This window comes from Scyliorhinus canicula, chromosome 8, assembly GCF_902713615.1.
Source record: "Scyliorhinus canicula chromosome 8, sScyCan1.1, whole genome shotgun sequence".
NCBI classification, from domain to species: domain Eukaryota; kingdom Metazoa; phylum Chordata; class Chondrichthyes; order Carcharhiniformes; family Scyliorhinidae; genus Scyliorhinus; species Scyliorhinus canicula.
Window position 1 is genome coordinate 41,420,759 of NC_052153.1, and position 17,616 is coordinate 41,438,374.

Sequence of the window (17,616 nt, forward strand, 5' to 3'; positions counted from 1 at the left end):
TAGCATACTAGTGAGCCATCTCCGGGGACAAAAGAGAAACATTTAAGCAAACGATACCAAAGCAGACACCCTGGCGCCAGAGGAGACTAGAACAAAGCAGGCCAACGGCCACCTAGGGCCCGCCCAGCATTCAGGGCAGCCACCCCTTTATAGGAGGAAATCGATACCAATGATCAGGATACGGTCCAATTAATTGGGACCAAGTTCAAGGCCCGCCCAAAAGCGCGCAAAGCCCCCTTTGGGTATAAGAAGAAGCCCCCAAGAGAGAATCGTTCTTCTTGGCCTTGGCTCTCAGCGACGAGAGGCCAACCCAGCAGCTACACCAGAACAAGTAAGTCCAAAGTCAACGCACGCTACGAGATAGACGCTCCTAGCTACTATTCCGTACCAGTTCGACCCCAACAGCCTTAGAACCGGACAACGGCCATTGTTCCTCTGACTGAGTGGGCGCCCAAAGCTAAGTATAGGCTTTAATAGTAGTGATAGTTTTGTTAGTAGAGTTTGTGCATGAGTATAATTGACTGTGTGTGTAAATAAATGAGCATTGATTTCGCACTTACTAACTGGTGTATCGAGTCTTTGATCAGCATTCGGTTTTGAACCTTGTGGCGGTATCGAAAAATACCTGGCGACTCTTGAGCAAACGTAATTAGAATTAAGGACAGCGATCATATTAACCGCCATAAAACAGAGCCAATTAGAGAGAGAACACAACGAGCAACAAGGCCTAATCAGTGTTTTATAAAAGGTTCAGCATAACTACCTTGCTCTATTAATAAAACCAAGGATCACATTTGCTTTTCTAACAGCGCTTGAATATATTATATCACCTTCAGAGCTTTGCATACATCCATCCCAGGTCTCTTTGTTCCTGCACCCCACTTAAAATTGGATCATTTTGTTTGCATTGCCCCCCTTTGCTGTTCCTACCAAAATGCATCACTTTAACATCTGTCAGCTTCCATCTACCTAAGGTATACAGATTTTACTGGTCTCTCTCTTCAGGTACCGTGTCCATACAGACTTCTATATTTGGCTCATAGTTATGCTTGACATGTACTACAGTGGTTTGCTATTGCCTTCTGCAGGTTCTGGCCGACCAGGATCTCCTTACCTGCTCTCACCACCTGTCAGCGGCATAGCGAATGGTTTGCAGCTTGATAATCAACCCCTTTGGTCTGGTCACGTACGCACCATCCATGGCATCAAGTCCTGGAGTAAGACTCAAACATGGACTTCTGGCTCAGGAGGCAGGGCGTGACCCACTGCACCACAAGACTAGTCTGTCTCTGTCCTCCTGATTCTCTTACTCTCATTTTCTTCTACATTTTAGAATTGTGTTACATCCAAACTTCAAAACTTTAGCAAATGACAGTTGTCCTTCATTTACTATCCCCTTTTTTCAAAATGCCAATTCCTAGAGTGTTGTATCTCAAAAGCTTTTCACAATGAATGTTTGGCTGACTGTGCTGTAGTTGCTCGTTTAATCCCTCTTTCTGAGTTTTAAACAGGGATGTATATGTTTGCACTTCTGACACAACTCTCTTTTTGGGCTGGAAACATACTGATCGAGAAAGTTTTCTTGCACATATTTCCTCCCTCTCTTTGCTCTTTTCTTTGTTATTGGGGGAGGCAGTGGTGTAATGGTAATGTCACTGGTCTAGTAATCCAGAGGTCCAGATAATGCTCTGGGGACACGGGTTTGAATCTCACCACTAATGAACTAGTCAGAATACAGGAGGGAGATATGAGAACCTAGTGGAGTGGTGCAGCGACAACAATCTAACCCTCAAAGCCAGCAAAACTGGGGTACACCTCAAAAAATGTGTCCTGATCCACCCATGTCGACGCTACCAAGAAAGCATGAAAGTGCCTTTACTTCCTCAGGAAACTAAGGAAATTCAGCATGTCCACATTAACTCTTACCAACTTTTACAGATGCGCCATAGAGCCTGGCTGCATCACAGCCTCATATGGCAACTGCTCGGCCCAAGACCACAAGAAACTTCAGAGAGTCGTGAACACAGCCCAGTCCATCACACGAACCTGCCTCCCATCCATTGACTCCATCTACACCTCTCGCTGCCTTGGGAAAGCGGGCAGCATAATCAAAGACCCCTCCCACCCGGCTTACTCGCTCTTCCAACTTCTTCCATCGGGCAGGAGATACAAAAGTCTGAGAACACACACAAACAGACTTTAAAACAGCTTCTTCCCTGCTGTTACCAGACTCCTAAACTCCCCTCTTATGGACGGACCTCATTAACACTATAGCCCTGTCTGCTTCACCCGATGCCGGTGTTACGTAGTTACATTATGTATCCTGTGTTGCCTATTATGTATTTTCTTTTATTTCCTTTTCTTTTCATGTACTTAATGATCTGTTGTGCTGCTCGCAGAGAAATACTTTTCACCGTACCTTGCTACACGTGACGATAAACAAAATCCAATCCAAATCCAAAAGATTTTTTTTTAAAAATCTGACTGCGTAATTTAAACATTCCAAGTAAAAGGTGTCCGCTTTTGCACTGGCAGAGGTGCTTCTTTTGGGTGAGATTTTATCCTCAGCCCCATTTGCCCGCTCAGTTGGGCATAAAAGATTCCATGACACAATTTGAGCAAGAGTGGAGGGGTATTTCCCGATGTTTTTCCTGAATATTTACCAAATTAGCTGATCACCACCACGTTATTGGCTGTGCATAAATTGGCTGCCCATTTCTTGCATTTCAAAAATGACTACATTTCAAAAATACTTCTTTGGGTGCAAAGAAGTTGTGAAAAGTGCTGAATAAATGCAAGTCTTTTTTTCCCCATTACCTTGAATTCATAGAAACGGAGTAGGGCTTTCGGCCCTTGGTGCTTGCTCCACCATTCAATACAATTGTGGCTGATCGTCTATCTCAAACACCATACTCCCGCGCTCTCCTCATACCCCTTTGACAGTTTTACTGTCTAGAGATCTATTCCCTTCTTAAATATATTTAGTTACTTGGCCTCCACAGCCGCCTGTGGTAGAGAATTCTCCAGGTTCATCTAGTGCCTTGGAGATAAAAGGTCAACATTCCAATGCCCTTTTAAATTACTTTTGTACCTGTTCAGTAGATTTGAGATTTTTGTACATTGACCCTGTAACTTCTCAACTCCTCCCCATCTAGAAAATACTTGGATCTAATGTCCAAAGGTTCAATTTGTTTAATACATTTTTAAGAGAGTATTTTTGACCTGTACAATGTCTCAATAGCTTTAGATACATATCTATTCAGTGGAAGTATTGGAAAAAAATCTTTAAGCGACATGCATAGTCAACAAATACTTAACAGCTAGTTGACGAACAATAAACAGAATTTTCTACGGTAATAAAATGGTATAAAACCAACTAAACTGGATACTTAACTGTTATTTTTGGAGGGTTGAATTCAACATTGTACACTCGACCACTGCCTGGGTGGATCCAGCGAGATGTCAGTCGTTTTTTGATCGTCTCAAAGGGAACATTCAAATTAATTACAGTGTCTGGTTGGCAAACTTTATGCAGTTCCTCTGCCTGTCGGAGTGTCCTGGGAAACCCTTTGAAATTATGGCAGGAAATACACAACACAGTCAGTCACTCTTATCTAACTTGGTAAAAATAAATGAAAGATATGTATAGGCTTGCCATGAATTTCCTTATGTGCAAATAACTATGCCAGTGCGGAGCTCACAGGCAAACTATGTATTTGGCACAGAAGAACTAATAATCATTACTATTACTCAGCAGCCTTACCTACATCTAAAAGTGCTATAAATAAGATATACATTGAATTAAAGAGGAAGTTAATTTCCTTATTAGCCTTGTATACAGACCACTTGGAGACAGACTTTGAAAAAAAACCATGGTCGTCGAGGTCCACATTTTTATTAACTTTATTATCTTTAAGGGCAGCACGGTGGCACAGTGGTTAGCACTGCTGTCTCACGACGCTGAGGTCCCAGGTTTGATCCCGGCTCAGGGTCACTGGCCGTGTGGAGTTTGCACATTCTCCCCATGTTTGCGTGGGTTTCGCCCCCACAACCCAAAAGATGTGCAGGGTAGGTGGATTGGCCCCTTAATTGGAAAAAAAATGAATGGGGTACTCTAAATTTATTTTTAAGAAAAACTTTATTATCTTTAAATGAACTGATTCCTGTTCTGGTATGTGTTTGAACTTCCCAAATAAGAGGTGGAGTAACTCCAGCACAGCAAACAAATCAAATGCATTTGCTGAGTCACTGGAATAAATGGGACACTTCCAATTCATCATTATTTTTCTTGCAGCATATTTTAATCAGAAATGCCGCAGAAATATGGAGGAACATAGCAACATAGTCAGTTAGACAGTTAAACTATGCGCATCATTATTTGTTGTGGGAAAATCTCAATATGTACTGAAGATCTGGTCTGTAAAGCCCAGATTACTTAACTAGGTGAACCATGAGAGTACTTACCATATGGGTATCACGGTGGCACAGTGGTTAGCACTGCTGCATCACAGCTCCAGCAACCGGGTTTAATTCCAGCCCAGGGTGACTGTGGAGTTTGTACATTCTCCCCGTGTCTGCGTGGTTTCCTCTCATTAAAGATGTACAGGTTAGGTGGATTGGCCATGCTAAATTGCCCCTTAGTGTCCAGGTACGTGCAGGTGAGGTTCCAGTGATAGGGTGCTTGGATGAGGGGAGTGGGCCTGAATAGAGTCCGCTGTCGGAACGGTGCAGACCTGATGGGCCAAATGGCCTCCTTTTGCACTGTAGGGATTCGATGATGATTCATATTTTTCCCCTCAAGAAATGAGGCATGGTCTCTTGCCATCCCTACAGCTGTTTAAACCTAAAGGCGGGACATGACATTTGCTGTGCAAGACAACAAACAGCCCAGCATTCTAGGTTTTCAGTGTTAGACTTTTATGTAAACACATTTTAACTTGACGTAAAAACAATTTATCTGCACAGATGGAACGCTGTCCATACTGCATTCATCCTTACCATCCAGCAGCCAGTTGGACTGATGCATTTCTTTCAGCTCATGTAGAATGATTCGAGTCATGGCAGCATCTGGCACCAGCTTTCCCTCATTAATAAAGGACTTGGCTAGTAAACCAAACTCTGGAAAACACACCAAACATCGAATTACAGTTATAACCATCCAAAGCCCAATACATGTGCTTTTTCTATATCCGTTTTTCCCTGCCGTCTCCTGAAGGTGCTGGCCCATCTTGGAATACAGTATACAAATATAGTTACACTTATTTTCCACGCAGAGGGTGGCGGGTTCCTGGAATGTGTTGCCAGTGGAGGCAGGCACGATTGCAAAGTTCAAGATGCATCTTGACCGATACATGCAAGGGTGGGGAATGGAGGGCTGCAGATTGTTTGGGCAATAAGTATTAGGTCTAAATAAGGAATCTGGACTGGCACAGGCCTGCTGGGCTGAAGGGCCGGGTCCTGTTCTTTGTTCACCAATCTTCATATGTTAATAGGTAGGTTACAAACATTTCCCACTTTCCATTCTCGGAGTAACTATTTTTAACCTGTTTTAAAGCCAGTTTACTATTCATTCTGCAACTTGTCCCCAACTCCACAGGCCTTGACCGTAGCCTTCCATTAGTATATTCTCACAGACTCAGCGAACTATTACGGAGCAGGAGCCCATCCAATCTATTGTGTCTGCACCAGCTCTCCAAATGAGCACCATGACTTAATGCCATTCTCCTGCCTTTCCCCTGTACCCTTGCGCACTGTTTCGCTTCACATAATCATCTAATGCTCTTTTTAATGCCTCGACTGAATTACTGGGAGGCCTGTTGAAAGTCCATGTATATCACATCCAAAAGTATTACCCTTGTGGTAGACCGTATTATATGTACAGTATTACAGTACCCGTGTTGGAGGTACGACTGTATTAGAGATACGTGGGTAAATCCCTGTCTGCTGGCTCCGCCCAGTGGATGGTATGAAGAAGTGTTCATCCCCGGCTGCAGCCATTTTCTGTTACGAGCTGCTGGGGAACACATCTTGTCTAATAAAGCCTTCGATTATTCTCTAATCTCGCTTTCGCAATAATTGATCGTGCATCAACCCTGGAGGCTCTTCATTATTCAAATCATTCACCCACACATGGAATTATAACTCAGCATGGGCTTGTTGACACCATTTTGCTCAAAACTCATTTTAAAATCATTTCTGCCCAAGTCTTTTATGAAAGTCTAAGAAACTCTTTACTGTGGGGAATTAGCAAAATAATTCCACAAAATGAAAAATTCCTTCCTCCATCCATCCCAGGTAGATTAGTTACAAGTGAATGCTATAGCTGACTTGCTGCTCAATAACTGCTAGCCGATCATAGTGGACCCCAGGAGTTTCTGCATTGCATAAAAACCTATTCTAGAGAGCGGAAGCGGAATCTTACATTGTCCACATTTCAGAGTGTTGTGCAGCAATGTAAGTGGGCTCCACCTAGCCAGTCCTGAACAGTCACTGTAGCCCATGGAATTGTCCACTATGCCCCCCATCGTCTGCATTCTGCCAACGTTTGCCCACACCCATCCACCTGCTACCTAGATGAGGCAACCATGACCTAGCATCTGCTCCATACCATTGACATTTCCCCGGCTCCCGGCGTAAAGTACAAAGCCATTTCCTTCTCCGTGCATTGTAATGGAAACTTGCTTCCTGAACACCCAGTGCTGTACTGGGTGGTTTAGTACATTTGGTGAGGGAATTGTGCACGTTTCAATTTCAGTTTGAAGGTAACTGCGCCTTTTACATAATGACAATCCTTTACCAGGTTACCATGCAGCATCGTCAACAAGCAGCGAGCGTCTCTCAACTTCTTTTCACATGTTCCATTCACACTGTCTGGGCACCAGTGACCGAGGTGCATTGGTAGTCACCATATAATGGCCATAGAATCATCCTGCACTGAAGGAGGTCATTCAGCCCATCATGTCTCTGCCAACTTTGTAGAAGATTTATCCAAATAAACCCAATTCTCCCATTCTTTCCACATAGCCTTGTCTCTCATTCAATTATTTATCCAATTCCCTTCAGAAAATAATTGCTGAATCTGCGCCACCTATTCATTCCAGATGACAACAACTCACTGTGCAAAAACAAAAAGGTTTCTTCATGTCACCTCTAGCTCTTCTGCCAATCACTTTAAACCTATGTCCTCTGGTAATTGACCACCAGAAACAGTTTCTCATTTCTCGTTTACTCATGAAACCTTTCAGAATTTTGAACACGTCTACCAATGTTACTTTTAACCTTCTCTGTTCTAAGGTGCACAGCCCCAGCTTCTTCACTCTCTCCACCTAACCGAACTCCCCCGGTGCCATTTTAGTGAATCACATTTATACCTTCTGCAGGGCTTTTACATCCTTCCTGCAGTGCAGCACCCAGAATTGAACACAAGTCAGCAGAGGTCTAACCTGAGTTTTATAAAGGTTTCACATAACATTCTTAATTTGTACATTCTTAATTTGTACTCTTTGCCTCGAGGCCACAGTTCGCACACACGCTTTAACAGCCTTCTCAACTTATTCTACCATCTTAATGTGTTTATACACCAAGATCTGTGTTCCTATGTTCCTGATAAAACTGTAATTGGGTTATTATGCCTCTTCTCATTCTTCATGCCAAAATGTGTCACTTATCTGCTTAAATCTGTCATGGGTCTTCCCTCTTCACCAAACCAAGTCCCATTCTCGATCATTGGACTTCCTAGTTTGCACTGGAAATGCACCAGTCTCAAAAATTGTCAGCATGAATCATAGATTTTTGTAAAAAAATATCTCACATGTCCTTCAGGGAAAAAAACACCTGCCCTCCTTATCTGGTGGCCTTCAAATCAACAGCAGTGTGGTTGGCTCTTAACTGCCTTCTGAAATGGCTTAACAAGCCTCTCAGTTCAAGGGCAACTCAAGATGAAATGAAATTAAAATCGCTTATTGTCACAAGTCGGCTTCAAATGAAGTTACTGTGAAAAGCCCCTTGTTGCCACTTTCCAGCACCTGTTCGGGGAGGCTGGTACGGGAATTGAACCGTGCTGCTGGCCTGCCTTGGTCTGCTTTCAAAGCCAGCTATTTAGCCCTGTGCTAAACCAGCCCCAATGGGAAAGACCTTGCAAGCGACACCCATGTCCCATGAAAGATACTCAAGCAAGCAGCTATAGGACAGTGCGAGACACAGGGCTTTACATCTGATCAAATAACCAGATTATTATTGTCATCGGAGACAATTTCCAGGACTCTGTCTTTGACCCAGGCAAAATGAAGTAGTCTGTACGTTGAACTTTCATGAATTAAGACGTCCCAAAGCACTAAATAGCCTATTAAGTACTTAAGGTGTGTAGTTACTGTTGTAATCCTGGAAGATGGCAGCCTATGAATACAAAGCAGGATCTTACACAGACCAATTGGTTATGGGGAGCACAAGGGCCCACTTTAGAGGTGTGATGCCACAGAGATCTAAAGTATTTTTAAAAGAATGTTTATTCTATGAACCAGTTAATATTTTATAAACCCACAGTAAACATCTTACCAACTACCAACACTGATAACCCCCCAAAAAGATACAGTACTCTATAGGTAACCCTTGATAACTTTCCTCACAACATCCATAAGCCAAAACCCTTTTTAACAAAGACAGTAGGTTTGAATTCTCTACAAAGAAGTTATGGCTTTTAAATTATCAAGTGATCTAAACACCTTGTTTAACATACAGAGAGAGACCAGTATACATCTGCTTGGTTTGAATGCAGCTCTCCAACTGAAAGCGAAACTAAAACACAGAGCCAAAAAGAGCTTCCAGCTCAAAACGAAAGTAAAAAGCAGAATCACATTGCAGCTCCACCCAGACAATGACATCACTGCAGCCATTTGATAAAACACACTTTTTTTGTTTTTAAAATGGGCGCTCACATGACACCATGCGTTGTTTAGCATTTACTTATGTAATGACTGCCTCATAAATTAATGCCAGAAAAACATGCTCCCAAAACTTGGAGGAGGTTTGATTTAAACTCCAAGTTCCATAATTATCCTCTTGGCCAAAGGAAAGCAGAAGTCCACAGCAATAGCACAATTTTGCATTCAAGCAACATCAAGTCAATCACCAACGCTCCCTTACTGCTCACACAGCATCCCTTTTTGGGCCCCCGCTTTGCATGTACATGTTTGTTTCTCATCTTTCACGACAACCATCAAGTCTTTCAAGAATAAAACATCTCAAGACCTTTCCATTGCAACTTAAATCAAGTGGTAAAAGCAACTCAATTGCACCGTCATCAGTTCTGTAATTTAATCACTCCAACTTTTCACAGACCTCCTGTTTTGATCCTTTTTACTCGCTCAGTACTTATTTAAAAGTTCATCTCCTCTAATGCTGACGAAAGGTCATGGAGGGAAAATTTAACTCTGTTTTCCTCTCACCGTAGATACTGCCTGGCCTAAGTGTTTCCAAGTTCAGAGTTCCAGCAACCACAGTATTTTTTTTTGATTTCCAGAATAAACTGGATTATCAAAGTTAATCTCAATCTGGAAGATTTGAGCACTTTGCTGAAAAACAACTTTAGATCTTTACGAAAACACATGACAAGCGATCAAAGAGCACAGATAACTGCAGAACTTGAGTCTTACTAATCATACTATCCCTCTGATGCAACATATGTAGTGAAAAAATAATTCAGTATCCAAGGTCCGTGGTTAAGACAATATTGAACACGAATGATAACCACACCATACTGAAACTACCTATACCAGCCTCCCCGGACAGGCGCCGGAATGTGGCGACTAGGGGCTTTTCACAGTACTTCATTGAAGCCTACTCGTGACAATAAGCGATTTTCATTTTTTTTTCACGAGGAGTTATATACTCTATTCCTGAGTGGAGAGAAAGAGAAGCAAACGTCATTAACAAGACAACACCCATCTTACTCATACTGCCAGGCAATCTTAATTGGCAGAAAGTAATGTAGGCAACAAGCATCTTAATTTAACATGCCTAACAAAGCAAAACAATTATTAACCAACTTTAATTTACAATCAGATAATTCAGTCAGAGTGTTGGGTTGGGTTTCTTTTCAAGAACAAGGTGCTTTTTTTTGTGCAAAATAAAGCGTTAAAGTGATTAGAAGTTATGCAAAATTCCTGTGTGACTCAGCAGAATGTTAAACTAAGTACAGCTGCAGCACAGTGGTGGTGTTAGAACTTGATTCATGTAAATTACTTATTGCAAACTGCAGTGTTGAAACTCGTCCAAAAGTACATAATTTATACCATATCCTTCACCTCTCTAACAGGATTTTATTTTAAAGTTTAAAAAACAAACGGAGCCACGTTATTGATTCAAATTAAACTCTATAGTGACTTCAGGAAAAATAAATTAGGCCAATAGGCCACAGAGAGTGCTGCAGGGTTATGCGTTGCATGTGCAGCACGGTAGCCTTGTGGATAGCACAATTGCTTCACAGCTCCAGGGTCCCAGGTTCGATTCCGGCTTGGGTCACTGTCTGTGTCGAGTGTGCACATCCTCCCCGTATGTGCGTGGGTTTCCTCCGGGTGCTCCGGTTTCCTCCCACAGTCCAAAGATGTGCAGGTTAGGTGGATTGGCCATGATAAATTGCCCTTAGTGTCCAAAATTGTCCTTAGGGTTGGGTGGGGTTACTGGGTTATGGGGATAGGGTGGAGGTGTTGACCTTGGGTAGGGTGCTCTTTCCAGGAGCCGGTGCAGACTCGATGGGCCGAATGGCCTCCTTCTGCACTATAGATTCTATGATAATCTTTGAACACATCCCAAGATATCTATGATGTTCTGTCTAGCTGAGGAATGATTGCTGAGACATTAATATGTTCAAACAATAACTAGTTTATTATATACAATTAAACTGGTTTATTATATACAATTGAACTATGTCATGACGAGGTTTAACACTGCTGGAGCCATGAACATTCTCAACTCGTAATGTGTTCTCTTACAATCATTATGGGAGGTGCTATTCACAAAGTCCCAGACTGGGAGAGGGAGTGGCATAGTGGCAATCTCACCAAACTAAGAATCAGAGGCCCAGACTAATGCTCTGAGGATACAGGTGTGAATCCCACCACAGCAGCTGGTGGAATTTAAATTTGGTTAATAAAAATGGAATTAAAAAGCTACTCCCCACAATTGTGATCATGAAACTATTGTTAATTTTGGAGAAAAGAATCTAGTTCAGCAATGTTCTTTAGCGAAGGAAAGCTGTCGTCCCTTACCCGGTCTGGCCTATACGACTCCAGACCCACAACAATGTGGTTTATTCTGAAACGGCCCAGCAAACCGCTACAAAGTCTACAAAATGGAATGGAGCACCTGGTATCAACCTAGACACTGGAAATAGATCATAGATTTTACAGTGCAGAAGGAGGCCATTCAGCCCATCGAGTGTACACTGGCCCCTGAAAGAGCACGCTACTTAAGCTCACACCTCCACCCTAACCCTGCAACCCCACCCAACTTTTGGACACTACAGGGCAATTTAGCATGACCAATCCACCTAACCTGCATGTCTTTGGACTGTGGGAGGAAACCAGAGCACCCGAAGGAAACCCACACAGACACGGGGAGAAAGTGCAAACTCCACACTGACAGTGACCCAAGTGGGAACCAAACCTGGGTCCCTGGCGGTGAAGTAACAGTGCTAACCACTGTGCTATGTGCCACCCCAAATGACATGGGCAAACCAGCCCTGCCGACCCTGTAAAGTCCACCTTCCTAACATCTGGGGGTTTGTGCCAAAATTAGGGGAGCTATCCCACAGACTAGACAAGCAACAGCCTGCCGTTGACTGTAAGGTATGATTCAGTGAGTATGACTGTGTGCAGATACTACCATCACTGGGTAGGTCCTGTCCCACTCACAAGGCAGACCCACCAAAGGTGGCGGCATAGTGGTATACAGTCAGGAAGGAGTTGCCCTGGGAGTTCTTAATATCAATTCTGGAGCCATGAAGTCTCCTGGCATCAAGTTAAACATGCAAGGAAACTATCACTTATCACCCTCCCTCAGTTGATGAATGAGCACTCCTCCATACTGCACACCACTTGAAGAAAGCAGAGGGTGGCTAGGGCCCAGAATGTACTCTGGATGGGATACGTTAATGTCCATCATCAAGTGGTTCGGTAGCACAACAACTGACCAAGGTGCGGTGTTCAAATGGTCAAAGCTGCGAGACTGGGTCTGCGGCAGATGAAGGAAACAACAAGAGGGAAAAGCCTACTTCACCTCATCTTCACCGATCTATCTGCCGCAGAGGCAGTTGTCCATGTCACTATTACTAGGAGTGATCACCACACAGTTCTCATGGAAATGAAGTCCTATCTTCATATGGAGGATACGCTCGATGGAACACTCGCCACTTGCTTGGATGAGTGCAGCACCATCACTCAAGAAACAGGACACCATCCAGGGCAAAGCAGCCCGGACACCACCTTCCAAACCAATGGCCTCTACCTAGAAGGAAAAGGGCAGAAAATGCATGGGAACCTTCAAATTCCCGTCTAAGCCACAGACCAACCCAATGGAGCTATGATAATAATAACAGCTTATTGTCACGAGTAGGCTTCAATTAAGTTACTGTGAAAAGCCCCTAGTCGCCACATTCCGGTGAGGGAGGCCGGTACAGGAATTGAATTGAACCCGCGCTGCTGGTCTTGTTCTGCATTACAAGCCAGCTGTTTAGCCCACTATACTAAACCAGCTCCGATCACTGAATGGCTGTTCCATCACTGTTGCTGGGTGAAAACCCTGCAACTCCCCAACAGAAAGGTGGGTGTCCCGACAACATAGGGGCTGCAACGGTTACAGAAGATGGCTGACCACACCTACCTTTTCAAGGGCAATTACGAATGGGCAATAAATGCTGGTCTAGCCAGCAATCCCAACACCCCGTGAACGAATAAATAAGAAAAAGTGCAAGCGATTGTCATGTCTATTAAATAAAGAACAGCATACCAAACCACGCCACAATTCATTTCTTGAAAAGAAGAAACCAAACCATTTAGTGTAAACAACAATTGGCTGTAACACTGAAACATTGTGTTTTCCTTCCTTTCAACACCTATTCCCTGATGCTATGATTCAGAATGGCACAGCTCCAAAGTTACTTGAAAACTTCTGATAAGCACAACACCTCAGTGTGCCCAGTCCAGCACTGTCTGTTCATTCACACATCTAGGTGAATGTAGAGACAGGCCTGGCTGGCTCTACCTCGGAGGAGAATGCATGAGGTGGACCTTTCTACAGATACGGTAGCCTTGTTATGCTCCTGGATAATAGACTAAGGAACAAAAGTTCAATTCCCAAAGTTTGAGAATTCACTTTTGGAGGGAAAAAAAAATCTGTAAATGGGAGCTGGCATCAGTAAAAGTGAGCCTGAAATGGTCAAGACTGTCAAAATGAATGTCTGATGTTAGATGAGGACATTATATATCTCCCATAGTCAAACAGCTTAATGATGCAAAGTGTTAAGATTCACATGAATAACTGTCACTTGGGCAGTGCCTGCTTACAATTCAGCCTTCAGTTCTGATGAAGCATATTCACCGGAAACATTATAAACAGGATTGTAGTGGGTTCAGTGAGATAGCACTCTTGTCTCCGTGTTAGAAAATTGTGGGTTCAAGTCCCATTAGGAAATAGAAGCAGGAGTAGGCATTCTGTCCCCTAGAATAGAATAATCTTTATTGTCACAGGTATGCTTACACTAATGAAGTTACTGTGAAAACCCCCTAGTCGCCACATTCCGGCGCCTGTTCGGGAACACAGAGGGAGAATTCAATATGTTCAAATTACCTAACAGGGGGTCTTTCAGGACCTGTGGGAGGAAACTCATACAGACATAGGGGAGAACAAGCAGATTCGGCACAAAAGTGACTCAAGCCGGGAATCGAACCTGGGACCCAGGCGCTGTGAAGCAAGTGCACACCACTGTGCTACCATGCCGCCTTAAGCCAACACTATCATTCAGTAAGATCATGGCAGATCTGATCATTGCCTTAACTCCACTTTCCTGCCTGACCACCCCCCCCCCTCCCCATAACCCTTATCCCCACTGTAGATCATAAATCTGTCTATCGAACTAGAAGCCGGAATAGGCCACTTAGCCCTTAAAGTCCGCTCCGCAGGGCAGCATGGTCAGCCCTGTTGCCTCACGCCGCCGAGGTCCCAGGTTCGATCCTGATTCAGGGTCACTGTCCGTGTGGAATTTCCACATTCTCCCTGTGTTTGCGTGGGTTTCGCCCCCACAACCCAATGATGTGCAGGCTAGATGGAATGGCCACGCTATATTGCCCCTTAATTGGAAAAAATGAATTGGGTACTCTTTTATAAAGTCTGCTCCGCTAGTCACTATGATCACAGCTGATCCTGTTTCAATGCCATAATCCTACTTTCTCCACATGCTCCTTGATGTCATTAAAATCTCATGTTCTTGAACACATTCGGTGACTTGGCCTCTACAGCTTTCTGTGGTAGAGAATTCCACAGGTTCACTATCCTTTGAGTGAAGAAATATTTCCTCATCTCGGTCTAAAAACGGTCTACCTCGTACCCGGAGACTGGGCCCGATATGTGAGCTTGGCTGACACTTAACGTTAGAGATGCTGGCTGGCTGGCCTCAGGTAAAAATAAAAGATTCCATGGCACTTTGTGAAAAATGCAGGTTCCTCTGGTCTCCTGACCAACATTTATCCCTCAGCCAACGCTACTAAATACAGATGAATTCATTGCAGTTGTGGGGCCTTTTTCTGCATAATCAGTTGCTGTGTTTCCCTACTTATAGCTACACTTATTAGCTGTGAATTACTTTTAGGGTGTCCATAATCAAAAAGCTACTATATGAATTTTCAGCTTTATTTGGTTCTTTATTCCAGAATAACTGACAAAGCAATGTCAATTTTAACATTCATCAATTTGATCAGCCTTGTCAAATACATGTGCCTTAATGGCCTGCTCCTGACACTACCTTCCATGCCTTTATTATCACTAAACTCAAACATTCCAATATTCTCCTGGCCAATTTCCCCATCTTCTACCCTCTGGACTGGAGCTTATCTAAACTTCTGCTATCTGTATCCTAACTCAAAATCAAACACTATTCACCCATCACTCACGTTTGCTGCTTTACATTGGGTCTGGGTTCAATATCATCTGGTCTTCAAGTCTTCCATGGTCTCAGCACCTCCCTATCTCTGTAAAGTCCTCCAGTTAAACAACCCTCTGATATCTCAGCACTCCTCAGATTTTGGTCCCTTGTGGATTCCGGAGTTTCACTGATCCACCACTGGTGACAGTTGGGGGCATGGCACAGATTCTAAGGTCCAGAATTCTCTCCCTAAACCTCTACCTCTCTATCTACCTTTTGTGATGAATGCAAGAAATTGTCATATTTTGGTGCACATCCTCCCAACCTGCATAAACCCGCAATCATCATGAGAAATCTGGTTAAATTCCCCACGCCATGATTGGGCACACACCAACATACCTCTCCCTCAACCCCAGCAGTGCCAACGGCACCAACAACCCATCACAGCCTTTTTTTTTTCCAGATATCAGACCCATCAGCACCCATCTCAGAGCCAAAAAACAAAAGGAAATACAGGAAAATCCCAGTTCGAAGGAGAGTTACATACATACCCCACAATGTAACTAAACCCCACAAACAGGTCCAAGGAAGAACCAAAATCATTCCATACAACTGTAGCAAGGACAAGAACAATAACAACATGTTCAGGGCCTCCCGAGGCAGAAAAGAAAAGAGAGCTAAAAACTACCACAGCTATCCCACCACGATGATAGCACCCACCAGTTAAGAGCAAAACAAGCGACTCCGTCAACAAGGTGATCCACCAGCCCCCTCCCTCCAAGGCGATAACAGGATATCCACTAAGGCACAGAACTCAATCCATCCCCAGATCTCCGTGTACCAGAGAAGTAAAGCCTCTCAGGATACCCCCCCCCCCCCCACAACACCCTCAAAGAGGGACAACCCCAGCCCCCAGGAGCAACATGATAACAGTCACAGCACTTGGCCTGGCCGAACCCAGTACCACCAAAATACAAACGATACCTCTAGGAACACCCCCCAAAACCTGCACCCTTGCCAAGCCCATCCAGAGCAACTCCCCATAAAAGGATGATTAGTCGAGCCCCTGCCAGGAAAGGGAGGCAGGGGCAGTCCAGCCAAGGAGGTGCCCCAGTCCGGGAAGAACAACCATCAAGACACCCAGCAATTGGGTGTCCTGAGAGGAAGGGCTGATTCCCTTCTCCCAGGAACCACACCCCCAGGCCAGATCAGGATAAGAACCAACAGAATGCTCACTGGACAAGAGATGGAGGGGGAAGAAAAAGAACAATAAGGGACACGCCCTAGCTCAAGGCAACTACCGTCGCAGGAAAGATGCCCAGAGCAATTTCCCTCCTCAACAACCCAACCACCATAATAGCCCAGGAGAGGAGCAAAGAGTGAGACCTAAGCAGAGGAAAAGAAGAACTCAACCTCAAGGAGGAGTTAGAAGGAACCCAGTCCTGTCAAAGCAAATGGATAAAGATATGGATTCTTCAATTCGAAAGAACATATAAAAAATATATAAATCCAAAATAAAAACCCAAAATGGATTAACTCTAACTGGGGAGGCTATCCCCAAGGACTGAACTAGCCCTATCAACCGTATTTAAACCGTGTTTAAAACAGCGAGAGGAGAGCCGGGAGTTTCAGTGTTTAAAACAGCGAGAGGAGAGCCGGGAGTTTCAGTGTTTAAAACAGCGAGAGGAGAGCCGGGAGTTTCCAGTTTAAAACAGCGAGAGGCGAGCCGGGGGTTTCAGTGTTTAAAACAGCGAGAGGAGAGCCGGGAGTTTCAGTGTTTAAAACAGCGAGAGGAGAGCCGGGAGTTTCAGTGTTTAAAACAGCGAGAGGAGAGCCGGGGGTTTCAGTGTTTAAAACAGCGAGAGGAGAGCCGGGGGTTTCAGTGTTTAAAACAGCGAGAGGAGAGCCGGGGGTTTCAGTGTTTAAACCAGCGAGAGGCGAGCCGGGGGTTTCAGTGTTTAAAACAGCGAGAGGAGAGCCGGGATTTTCAGTGTTTAAAACAGCGAGAGGAGAGCCGGGAGTTTCAGTGTTTAAAACAGCGAGAGGAGAGCCGGGAGTTTCAGTGTTTAAAACAGCGAGAGGAGAGCCGGGAGTTTCAGTGTTTAAAACAGCGAGAGGAGAGCCGGGTGTTTCAGTGTTTAAAACAGTGAGAAGAGAGCCGGGAGTTTCAGTGTTTAAAACAGAGAGAGGCGAGCCGGGGGTTTCAGTGTTTAAAACAGTGAGAGGAGAGCCGGGGGTTTCAGTGTTTAAAACAGCGAGAGGAGAGCCGGGAGTTTCAGTGTTTAAAACAGAGAGAGGCGAGCCGGGGGTTTCAGTGTTTAAAACAGCGAGAGGAGAGCCGGGGAGTTTCAGTGTTTAAAACAGCGAGAGGAGAGCCGGGAGTTTCAGCGTTTAAAACAGCGATAGGAGAGCCGGGTGTTTCAGTGTTTAAAACAGTGAGAAGAGAGCCGGGAGTTTCAGTGTTTAAAACAGAGAGAGGCGAG

General features: G+C 44.2%; 1 protein-coding gene across 3 annotated transcripts in view; it reads right to left on the reverse strand.

Annotated features, from left to right (window-relative positions):
* Window positions 1-17,616, reverse strand: part of ak3 (adenylate kinase 3) — a 119,299-nt gene that overhangs the window by 14,760 nt on the left and 86,923 nt on the right. For all 3 annotated transcript variants that reach the window (XM_038804418.1, XM_038804419.1, XM_038804417.1), the window contains 2 exons: window positions 4,999-5,118; window positions 3,395-3,567 (listed from right to left, as the gene is read on the reverse strand). In XM_038804418.1, coding sequence (XP_038660346.1) covers window positions 3,395-3,567; window positions 4,999-5,059 — 234 coding nt within the window. In that variant the 5' untranslated portion in view covers window positions 5,060-5,118. The remainder of the gene's footprint in view (window positions 1-3,394; window positions 3,568-4,998; window positions 5,119-17,616) is intronic.